Below are 12455 nucleotides of genomic sequence, written 5' to 3'. Positions count from 1 at the left end.
GGTGCCAGGAAGCCAACGGCGGTACATAAATATATCCCATTGCATTGCCCAACACAGCTGAGGTAGTAATGTCGTGCTTAATGCAGGTGGGCTTCGGCCCACACTGCATGCCCCAGTCAGACTGGGGTTCTTTAGAAGTGGAAACAGATGCATTTATAATTCCCTGTGGACCCACAGCATGGGTGGGTGCCAGGAAGCCACCGGCGGTACATAAATATATCCCATTGCATTGCCCAACACAGCTGAGGTAGTAATGTCGTGCTTAATACAGGTGGGCTTCGGCCCACACTGCATGCCCCAGTCAGACTGGGGTTCTTTAGAAGTGGAAACAGATGCATTTATAATTCCCTGTGGACCCACAGCATGGGTGGGTGCCAGGAAGCCACCGGCGGTACATAAATATATCCCATTGCAGTGCCCAACACAGCTGAGGTAGTAATGTCGTGCTTAATACAGGTGGGCTTCGGCCCACACTGCATGCCCCAGTCTGACTGGGGTTCTTTACAAGTGGACAGATGTAGGTTAAACTCCCTGTGGACCCACAGCATGGGTGGGTGCCAGGAAGCCACCGGCGGTACATAAATATATCCCATTGCATTGCCCAACACAGCTGAGGTAGTAATGTTGTGCTTAATGCAGGTGGGCTTCGGCCCACACTGCATGCCCCAGTCAGACTGGTAATATGTACCTTAACAGTAACCTCGTTGGTGGTAATGTGGTGGTGACTGCGGACCTGGTAGCGCGGTTTTATGTAGTTGGTTTTCGGAATGTGGCCAGGATTAAGTGGGCTGTGGCGGGGGGATGGTGGTGGTGCTCTCTTGTTGTGTCGTTAAAGGTGAAATTCTTGGACTGCCACCAGACGGACCAATGCAAAGGTATTTGCCAAGAATGTTTTCATTGTTGGAGGAGGAGGGGGATGTTTTGGAGGCACTATGTGTCCTCTACACGTGTCCGTGGTTATATGCACGTTAACAGTAACAGCGTTGGTGGGAAATGGCCTCGCCGCCATCATGTCTTTGTGAAGCCTCTGTTTCCACACCCCAGTGACATACCATTAGCAGCGGTATAGGCAGAGCCCACAATTATTAACATTTCAGCGGTAGCATTAGGGACAGGCCCCACTAACATATCACTAGCAGCAGTATAGGGGGAGCGCAGTCTTAGTTCCATTTCAGTAATAGTAGCACTCAAGACAGGCCCCAGTAACATTCCCATTGCAGCAGTTTAGGGAGATAACAGTCTCTTTCACATTTCAGTAGCTGCAGTATAGACAAGGCCCCAGTTACATTTATGTAGCTAAAGTGTAGGCCAACCCCACACACCTTTCTGTACCATGAGTGCAGGCGAAGAACATAGAAATTACTATGATTACACTGTAGGTGAGGGCCCAAAAAAATTGGTGTACCAACAGTAGTAATGTACCTCAGAAAAATTTGGCCATGCCCAACCAAGATGGCAGGTGAAACCCATTAATCGCTTTGGTTAATGTGGCTTAAGTGGTAACTAGGCCTGGAGGCAGCCCAGTTTAACGAAAAATTGGTTCAAGTTAAAGTTTCAACGCTTTTAAGAGCATTGAAACATATAAAAATTGTTTAGAAAAATTATATGACTGAGCCTTGTGGCCCTAAGAAAAATTGCCCGTTCTGCGTGATTACATGAGGTTTCAGGAGGAGGAGCAGGAGGAGGAGGAGGAATATTATACACAGATTGATGAAGCAGAAATGTCCCCGTTTTGGATGGTGAGAAAGAACGATGCTTCCATCCGCGGGTGCAGCCTACGTATTGCTTAGGTATCGCTGCTGTCCGCTGGTGGAGAAGAGAAGTCTGGGGAAACCCAGGCTTTGTTCATCTTGATGAGTGTTAGCCTGTCGGCACTGTCGGTTGACAGGCGGGTACGCTTATCTGTGATGATTCCCCCAGCCGCACTAAACACCCTCTCTGACAAGACGCTAGCCGCAGGACAAGCAAGCACCTCCAGGGCATACAGCGCTAGTTCAGGCCACGTGTCCAGCTTCGACACCCAGTAGTTGTAGGTGGCAGAGGCGTCACGGAGGACGGTCGTGCGATCGGCTACGTACTCCCTCACCATCCTTTTACAGTGCTCCCGCCGACTCAGCCTTGACTGGGGAGCGGTGACACAGTCTTGCTGGGGAGCCATAAAGCTGTCCAGGGCCTTAAAAACTGTTGCACTGCCTGTGCTGTACATGCTGCTCGATCTCCGCACCTCCCCTGCTACCTGGCCCTCGGAACTGCGCATTCTGCCACTAGCGCTGTCGGATGGGAATTTTACCATCAGCTTGTCCGCCAGGGTCCTGTGGTATAGCAACACTCTCGAACCCCTTTCCTCTTCGGGAATGAGAGTGGAAAGGTTCTCCTTATACCGTGGGTCGAGCAGTGTGTACACCCAGTAATCCGTAGTGGCCAGAATGCGTGTAACGCGAGGGTCACGAGAAAGGCATCCTAACATGAAGTCAGCCATGTGTGCCAGGGTACCTGTACGCAACACATGGCTGTCTTCACTAGGAAGATCACTTTCAGGATCCTCCTCCTCCTCCTCCTCGTCCTCAGGCCATACACGCTGAAAGGATGACAGGCAAGCAGCATGGGTACCGTCAGCAGTGGGCCAAGCTGTCTCTTCCCCCTCCTCCTCATCCTCCTCATGCTCCTCCTCCTCCTCCTGAACGCGCTGAGATATAGACAGGAGGGTGCTCTGACTATCCAGCGACATACTGTCTTCCCCCGCCTCCGTTTCCGAGCGCAAAGCATCTGCCTTTATGCTTTGCAGGGAACTTCTCAAGATGCATAGCAGAGGAATGGTGACGCTAATGATTGCAGCATCGCCGCTCACCACCTGGGTAGACTGCTCAAAATTTCCAAGGACCTGGCAGATGTCTGCCAACCAGGCCCACTCTTCTGAAAATAATTGAGGAGGCTGACTCCCACTGCGCCGCCCATGTTGGAGTTGGTATTCCACTATAGCTCTACGCTGCTCATAGAGCCTGGCCAACATGTGGAGCGTAGAGTTCCACCGTGTGGGCACGTCGCACAGCAGTCGGTGCACTGGCAGATTAAACCGATGTTGCAGGGTCCGCAGGGTGGCAGTGTCCGTGTGGGACTTGCGGAAATGTGCGCAGAACCGGCGCACCTTTACGAGCAGGTCTGACAAGCGTGGGTAGCTTTTCAGAAAGCGCTGAACCACCAAATTAAAGACGTGTGCCAGGCGTGGCACGTGCGTGAGGCTGCCGAGCTGCAGAGCCGCCACCAGGTTACGGCCGTTGTCACACACGACCATGCCCGGTTGGAGGCTCAGCGGCGCAAGCCAGCGGTCGGTCTGCTCTGTCAGACCCTGCAGCAGTTCGTGGGCCATGTGCCTCTTATCTCCTAAGCTGAGTAGTTTCAGCACGGCCTGCTGACGCTTGCCCACCTCTGTGCTGCCACGACGCGCGACACCGACTGCTGGCGACGTGCTGCTGCTGCTGACACATCTTGATTGCGAGACAGAGGTTGCGTTGGAGCAGGAGGAGGAGGAGGGTGCTTTAGTGGAGGAAGCATACACCGCCGCAGATACCACCACCGAGCTGGGGCCCGCAATTCTGGGGGTGGGTAGGACGTGAGCGGTCCCAGGCTCTGACTCTGTCCCAGCCTCCACTAAATTCACCCAATGTGCCGTCAGGGAGATGTAGTGGCCCTGCCCGCCTGTGCTTGTCCACGTGTCCGTTGTTAAGTGGACCTTGGCAGTAACCGCGTTGGTGAGGGCGCGTATAATGTTGCGGGAGATGTGGTCATGCAGGGCTGGGACGGCACATCGGGAAAAGTAGTGGCGACTGGGAACTGAGTAGCACGGGGCCGCCGCCGCCATCATACTTTTGAAGGACTCCGTTTCCACAACCCTATATGGCAGCATCTCAAGGCTGATAAATTTGGCTATGTGGACGGTTAACGCTTGAGCGTGCGGGTGCGTGGCGGCGTACTTGCGCTTGCGCTCAAACACTTGCGCTAGCGACTGCTGGACGGTGCGGTGCGAGACTTTGGTGGATTGGGCCGAGGACAGCGGAGGTGAGGGTGTGGGTGCAGGCCAGGAGACGGTAGTGCCTGTGTCCTCAGAGCGGGGTTGGATCTCAGTGGCAGGTTGGGGCACAGGGGGAGAGGCAGCGGTGCAAACCGGAGGCGGTGAACGGCCTTCGTCCCACCTTGTGGGGTGCTTGGCCATCATATGTCTGCGCATGCTGGTGGTGATGAGGCTGTTGGTGGTGGCTCCCCGGCTGATCTTGGCGCGACAAAGGTTGCACACCACTGTTCGTCGGTCGTCAGGCGTCTCTGTGAAAAACTGCCAGACCTTAGAGCACCTTGGCCTCTGCAGGGTGGCATGGCGCGAGGGTGCGCTTTGGGAAACAGTTGGTGGATTATTCGGTCTGGCCCTGCCTCTACCCCTGGACACCGCACTGCCTCTTGCAACCTGCCCTGCTGCTGCCCTTGCCTCCCCCTCTGAAGACCTGTCCTGAGTAGGTGTTGCAAACCAGGTGGGGTCAGTCACCTCATCGTCCTGCTGCTCTTCCTCAGAATCCTCTGTGCGCTCCTCCCTCGGACTTACTGCCCTTACTACTACCTCACCAATAGACAACTGTGTCTCATCGTCATCGTCCTCCTCACCCACTGAAAGGTCTTGAGACAGTTGCCGGAAGTCCCCAGCCTCATCCCACGGACCCCGGGAACTTTCCAATGGTTGGGCATCAGTGACGATAAACTCCTCTGGTGGGAGAGGAACCACTGCTGCCCAATCTGAGCAGGGGCCCGAGAACAGTTCCTGGGAGTGTTCCCGCTCCTGAGCATGTGTCATTGTAGTGGAGTGAGGAGGCTGGGAGGAAGGAGGAGCAGCAGACAGAGGATTCGGATTTGCAGCAGTGGACGGCGCAGAACTGTGGGTGGACGATAGGTTGCTCGAAGCACTTTCTGCCATCCACGACAGGACCTGCTCACACTGCTCATTTTCTAATAAAGGTCTCCCGCGTGGACCCATTAATTGGGCGATGAATGTGGGGACGCCAGAAACGTGCCTCTCTCCTAATTGCGCAGCAGTCGGCTGCGATACACCTGGATCAGGAGTTCGGCCTGTGCCCACACCCTCACTTGGCCTTCCGCGTCCTCGGCCACGTCCACGTCCTCTAGGCCTACCCCTACCCCTCAGTATGCTGTATTACCAGTGATTTGATTTCCCAGCCAGGAAATAAATTGGCGCAAGCCTGGTGTTAAACTTAGCTGGCTGCGTATGATTTTTTTTTACGTTCTCCACCCAGCACACACGTACCCAGAACGCTGAGGACTGTCAGAGGCAGGCCAAATAGAATTTTTTCCCTTTTTTTTAAAGGAAAGGCCCACTGCGTATATTCAATCAATAATAAATGTGTTGTGGCCCTGCAATGTGTCACAGAACTGCAGTGTTGCAGAGTTATTAACTACAGCAGAGCGGTGATTTCCCAGGCAGGAAATAAATTGGCGCAAGCCTGCAGGCCAAATAGAATTTTTTCCCTTTTTTTTAAAGGAAAGGCCCACTGCGTATATTCAATCAATAATAAATGTGTTGTGGCCCTGCAAATGTGTCACAGAACTGCAGTGTTGCAGAGTTATTAACTACAGCAGAGCGGTGATTTCCCAGGCAGGAAATAAATTGGCGCAAGCCTGCTGTTAAACTTAGCTGGCTGCGTATGATTTTTTTTACGTTCTCCACCCAGCACACACGTACCCAGAACGCTGAGGACTGTCAGAGGCAGGCCAAATAGAATTTTTTCCCTTTTTTTTAAAGGAAAGGCCCACTGCGTATATTCAATCAATAATAAATGTGTTGTGGCCCTGCAATGTGTCACAGAACTGCAGTGTTGCAGAGTTATTAACTACAGCAGAGCGGTGATTTCCCAGGCAGGAAATAAATTGGCGCAAGCCTGCAGGCCAAATAGAATTTTTGCCCTTTTTTTTTAAAGGAAAGGCCCATTGCGTATATTCAATCAATAAAATATGTCTTCTGGCCCTGCCTACACAATTCTGTCCCTGTAGTATTACTGCAGGGCGCAATGCTCTGCACGGCCGATTTGGAAAAAAAAAAAAGTGCAACACTGCTAACTGCAGCCTCCACACTACTGCACACTGTTAGATGTGGCCCTAAGAAGGACCGTTGGGGTTCTTGAAGCCTACACTAACTCCTAACACTCTCCCTGCCTAACCACCACTTCTGTCCCTGTAGTATTACTGCAGGGCGCAATGCTCTGCACGGCCGATTTTGAAAAAAAAAAAAAATGTGCAGCACTGCTAACAGCAGCCTCCACACTACTGCACACTGTTAGATGTGGCCCTAAGAAGGACCGTTGGGGTTCTTGAAGCCTACACTAACTCCTAACACTCTCCCTACAGCAGCTCCGGCACCAGCAGCACTGTCCCTCAGCTATCTCACAAGGCATCTGAGGCGAGCCGCGGGAGGGGCCGACTTTTATACTCGGGTGACATCTGATCTCCCCAGCCACTCACAGCAGGGGGGTGGTATAGGGCTGGAACAACACACGGGGAAGTTGTAATGCCTTCCCTGTCTTTCAATTGGCCAGAAAAGCGCGCTAACGTCTCAGAGAGGAAACTGAAAGAAACCCGAACATCGCGTGGTACTCGTTACGAGTAACGAGCATCCCGAACACGCTAATATTCGCCCGAGCATCAAGCTTGGACGAGTACGTTCGCTCATCTCTAGTAAAAACTCTTCAAGCAAAAAAAATGTGAATCTGCTTAAAAAACGATTCTAGTAATTATCCCACAAAGCTAATCTTGAGCTGTGATTACGTGAGAATTGAGAACAAAACGACTGTTACATCTGTGTTATGCTTGTAAGGATTGTAATGATTTCTCATGAGAAAACCATTCTGCAGTATTTGCCTTGGAGACAGAATTTCTGTATGTGTCCAATCTTATTCCTATTTGTAAATAAGGTAGATTGTAAAACTGAATCACAGTTTACATCCACTATATGTTAGTCATTTATGATGTCAATTAAGATTGATTACTCAAAGGAAGTAAATAAAGTTTATTTCAACTTATTTTAGGCACTATACAAAGACTGAAGAGATACAGTGCTATATACGGTATATTCTTCTTTATACTGATGTTAAATATTAAAATTGTCATGTTTCTTTATGGAAATATTTTTACATATTAACCCCCTCCCTCTACAGGACGTAAGGGTACGTCCTCGTAGTAGGGTACTTCCCGCAACCGGACGTACCCTTACGTCTTGGGGATGGCACGAGATCATAAGAGATCTCGCACTATCTGGCAGCAACACCTGTGCTTTGATTCATATTAGCATTAAAAAAAAATCCCAAATATTTGGTATTGTCGACACGTACAATAAGTTGAAGATGCTTTTTATCCTGCATGGCAAAAAGCGTAAAAAAGCGCTAAAAAACTGAGGCAAAATGCAAATTTTTTGCATTTTGCCTCCCAAAAAACAGATCAAAAGTGATCAAAAAAGCTGTATGTACCACAAAATGGTACCAATAAAAACTACAGCTACAAAATAAGCCTTCACAGAGCTTCGTCTATGGAAAAATAAAAAAGTTATAGGACTTTGAATGCAGCGATTTAGAAAAAAAAAGCATTTCCAAAAAAAGGGTTTTTATTGCAGAAAAGTGGAAAAACCTAAAAAAAAATAAGAATGTTGGTATCATTGTATTTGTACCAACCCGCAGAAAAAATATATCGTGTCATTTATGCTGCATAATTAACGCTTTAAAAAAACACCCAAAAATCTATGGCAGAATTGATGCATTTTCTCTCCCTGCAATCATAAAAAAAAATAATAAAAGTTTTACAATATAGTCTATGTACCCACAAATGGCACAGATGAAAACTACAGTTCGCCACGCAATAAACAAGCCCTTACATGGCCGAGTCGATGGAAAAATTAAAAAGTTATGGCTTTTGAAAAATGGAGATTAAAATCTGCCAAAAATAGTTGCATCCTTAAGCCCAAAATAGGCCATGTCCTTGGAGATGGCGATGAGTTGGAGATGAGTATAGTATACGTTTAGTTCAGTTGAAATGCCAGAAAAATATCTTTATAAGTGATAGATTTAATCTGCATGACATTTCATATATGTGTCACAAATGAGATTGGAGAGGACTCTGTATAATGTCTATATTTTCCTCATGGATTGCATTTTAGATGGACGTAATTAGCATTGCATGATAATATGAATCATGAGACGATAATTTGACTTGCTTTGCCCCAAATAATAATCAAAACTTTAACATTGCAAAATGGGTATTTAAAAAATAGATTGAATTTTCAGCGCTGTGGCCTCCAACCTGTGACTCTTCAGCTGTTCTAAAACTGCTACCTTCCAGCATGCCTTATTAGCCTCCAACTGCTGCTCTAATATATATGTGCGAAAATGATAATAACATTGATTTATTTAACAGAAACTTGTCAGCAGATTCCTGCTGCCCTAACCACAGGCGACATGAAATACTAACAGGCTCCCTCATTACAAAGAACTATGTTCTATACACAACTAGATGCAAATAGGGAGAAACCTGAAATCCAGTTAAGTCCAGCAGGGAGAAGCCCGAGTAGAGCTGCCCGGTGGATACTTCTCCCTGCAACCTGATATAGCTTTAATTTTTTTTTCTCTGAAATGCTGCAGCGATTGTATACAAGGAGCCTATTGGTATTTCTTGTTGCCCATAGCTTGAGCAGTATTAATTTCCAGCCAGGTTCTCTTTAACTGTGGGTCCAGAAAGTCTTCAGACCCTTCAATTTTTTGAAATTAAAAAATACTTCAAGTTTTTTCCCATCAATCTGCACTCAATACCTCATAATGACAAAGTGAAAACAGAATGTAATTTTTTTTTTAAAGTGAAGAGCTAACATTTTGTGTTGACATAAAATTATGACCTTTGCTATGACACTTGAAATTTACCTCTGGGGCCTCCCATTTCTCTTAATTAACCTGTGGTAAATTCAGTTGATTAAGCATAATTTTAAAAGACACAGCCATGTATATATAAGGTCAAGCAGCTCACAATGCATATCAGAGCCAAAACCAAGCCATGAGGAGGAAAGAACTACATATAAAGCTGAGAGGCAGGAATGTGTGTAGACAAAGATCTGGAGAAGGCTACAAAACCAACCCACACTCTTCCTAGGGCTGGACGACCCACCACACTAAGTAATTGTAGGAGAAGGGCCTTAGTTAGAGAGGTGACCAAGAGCCAAATTGTCACTTTGGCTGAGCTTCAAAGATCCTGTGTGCAGATGGGAAAAAACTTCCAGAAGGCCAACCATCATTGCAGCCCTCTACTAATCTGGGCTTTATGGCAGAGTGGCTAGATAGATGCCTCTCAACAGTAAAAACACATGAAAGCTCTACAAAAGTTTTGGAGTTTACCAAAAAGCACCCACACATAGTGTGAAAAACATTCTCTGGTCTGATAAAACCAAGATTAAACTTTTTGGCCTCAATTTTAGGCACTATGTCTGGAGGAAACAGTTTCTGCTCGTCATCTGCCCAATACCATCTCTACTGTGTGCAACATGGTGGCAAAAGCATCATGATGTGGTGGTGCTTTTCAGCAGTTGGGACAGGGAGACTAGTTAGGGTTATTGGAAGGCTGAATGTAGCAAAGTACAGAGATATTCTTAATGAAGACTTCATCCAGAGTGAAAGGGACATCAGATTGGGCAGAAGGTTCACCTTCCAACAAGACAATGACCCTAAGCACACAGCCTAGACAACACAGAAGTTGCTTAGGGACAAGTCTTTGAATATCCCTCAATGGCCCAGCCAGAGCCCTGACTTAAACCAAATATCTCTGAAGAGACCTGAAATGGCTATTCACAGATGGTCCTCATCCAACCTGACAGAGCTTGAGAGGATCTGCGAAAAAGAATGGTGGAAAATCCCGAAATCCAGGTGTGAAAACCTTATGGCATAATACCCAATAAGATTGGAGGCTATAATCGCTGCCAAAAGTGCTTTAACTAAGTATTTAGTACAAGGTGTGAATACTTATGTTAATGCAAAATGTTTTAGATTTTTTTTTTAAATTTACAAAGATTTCTAATATTCTGTTTTCACTTTATCATTATGGGGTACTGAGTCCAACGTCGTGGCATGGTGGCTTCAACACAAGCAAAGACCTGTTGCCTTGTTAAGCAGGCCAAGGGTTAATGCACCATGTGCAGAGTCTGCTGGTGCTGTCTGCCTTTGCTGCATGGTTATATGCTGGATTAGTCATGCCTGGGAGTAGGGTGAAGGTGTGGTCTTTCTATTCACTCTGCCAGTTTTTGAGGTGCAGATTGGCTATATATTCTCACCCCTCCTGGTGTTCAGTGCTGCTTATTCCATTCCATAGTAGAGAAGTTGGAGTTTAGAGCTCTGCTGTGCTGGGTGTTTTCTCTACTTGCAGATAAGTTGCTGCGGGTTCTTTTTCAGTTTATTGTTGCTTTTAATTTCTGTTTTTGCTTTGCGTGTCGGTTTATCTCTCCAGGGGTTCCTATAGGGACAATCAGGGCCCAAAAAGAAGACTGTGGGGCCGTCTTTTATTGAGGCGATGACTCTGCTTTAGGCAGGGACCTGTCACCTCCCTGCTAGGTTAGGGCAAGGCTTCCTTCCCTCTCCCTTGAGTGGTGCTACCATCCCACATAGCGTCATGTGCAGCTTTTTTCAAGTGTGTGTACACCCCTGTTGCCGTGCTGAGTGTAGTACTTGTTGTGTCGCACAGGCTTTACATCTCGGCTACGTATTTCAATTTTGGTGCACACTGCGCTCCGTTGCATAAGTCTGTCTACTAAAGTAGTCGTGTACATCACCCTGCGTCCGTGCTAAGTGTGGTGCTTGTGAGACGCACAAACGTGACACTCAGGAGCTCAAGGATGTCAAAGGCACTCTCAACATGTTCCACTTTATAAATCACAACTGCATAAAACATAGTAAAGAGTTGTGCTATGCAGCTTGTTAAGCCTTTCCCTTAGATTCACCTCACACACATACAGTATTGTTGTTGCATTGCTTTACCCTTGATAAAAGAACCAGTGTTCTTGTAACTGGTTTTGCTGTCTTCCTGTTGTCAGAACTCCTCTACTCTCTGTATTCTATAGTCCGTTCCATAAAACACTGGGCAATTTTCATACTGATGCATCATTGCAGAATACACTACTGTATATGAATATGGGATGGGTTCTGACTACAGTATGGAACAATTAGGATTTCCTTGTTTCTCTTATAGGCACCATAAATCGGTATCCCGCAAAAACTATTTTGTTTACACTAATAATTTTAATTGTATAGTTACCTAATTGTATATAAAATATGATCCTATATTGTTTCACGAGTAAACTATGAAAAAAATCCAGTAAACTGCCAGAGATATCTGCAGTAACTATATATGCAAAGATATACTCAATATCATTTGAAATATCAGAACATCTGATCACAGCATACATGCACCACTGTTCCCATTCTAGTTTAGTACTACCTCACACTACTTCTACAGCACGTGTAATCAAGTTCTTGACATGTGGACCAATATTCTAAAGTACATTCCAAACTCCAAGCAATCGTATATGTGATCGGAGGGCTATGAATAGCAGCTTACATGTCTCCTACACAAAGTATGCCAACTGCTGGGACCAGGTACCCTTGTTCTTGAGATAAGTGGACCCCCCCAACCAGTACATTAGCACATTATGTCAATAGGCCATACCATTTAGTGAAATTATCAAAATAATCTACAGTGCTAAAAAAAACAACACATCTTTGCGATTATCAACAAGAAAACTGGGCAAGCTTGCATCTACCAGCATTTGAGTATCTTACTGTAATATATTGAAGAGCAAAATATATCATAGTAGGCTCCTTTGTATATATATTTTTTTATTTCACTCAGTTTGAACATAGAATCTCAATACGAATTCCACTTATAGAAACTAACTTACAATATGCACTCTAAAGACATAGCAGGTCAAGTACCAAATAATTTCCATTTAGTGTTTTCTAAAACTTGTTAGCTGTACAATTAGTGTAATTATGGTGGCTTTTAAAATTACACAAGCGTAAGACTGCAATTGAAGGAAAGGTTCTACTTACCCATAATTATTGCTGTTTATTTTCTGAACTGTTCATTAGAAAAGAAACTGCAAGAGAATATCACTGAGAGGTGAAAGCCTGGTACAGACGTAGCGGAGCTATTTAAAGTCTTGTTCCTGCACTCCTGGCGCTCTTATCATTAACAGGAACACTGCTGCTCCATGACAAGTTTAGCAAAAGAGAAGGAAACAAGGAACAAATTGTCCACTTCCTGAAGTTTCTGGATGGGAGAAGATTACTATTTGTATCCATACACTGACTGCAAAAGATGCCAGATGGAGTTTTCCACATAGGAGTGGGGATGTCACACTAGCTGTCTTCTAAGATGAG

The 12455-nt window shown here is 46.3% G+C and overlaps 1 protein-coding gene across 1 annotated transcript in view; it reads right to left on the bottom strand.

The window, feature by feature from the left end:
- DYRK2 (dual specificity tyrosine phosphorylation regulated kinase 2) overlaps positions 1–12186 on the bottom strand; it is a 39594-nt gene extending 27408 nt beyond the window's left edge. The window contains exon 1 of the mRNA XM_066591605.1: positions 12126–12186. Within this exon, the coding sequence (XP_066447702.1) occupies positions 12126–12129 (4 nt within the window). The 5' untranslated portion in view covers positions 12130–12186. The remainder of the gene's footprint in view (positions 1–12125) is intronic.
- Between the last annotated feature and the right edge of the window lie 269 nt (positions 12187–12455).

This window comes from Eleutherodactylus coqui, chromosome 2, assembly GCF_035609145.1.
Source record: "Eleutherodactylus coqui strain aEleCoq1 chromosome 2, aEleCoq1.hap1, whole genome shotgun sequence".
NCBI classification, from domain to species: domain Eukaryota; kingdom Metazoa; phylum Chordata; class Amphibia; order Anura; family Eleutherodactylidae; genus Eleutherodactylus; species Eleutherodactylus coqui.
This window is presented reverse-complemented; position numbering and strand designations above follow the sequence as displayed.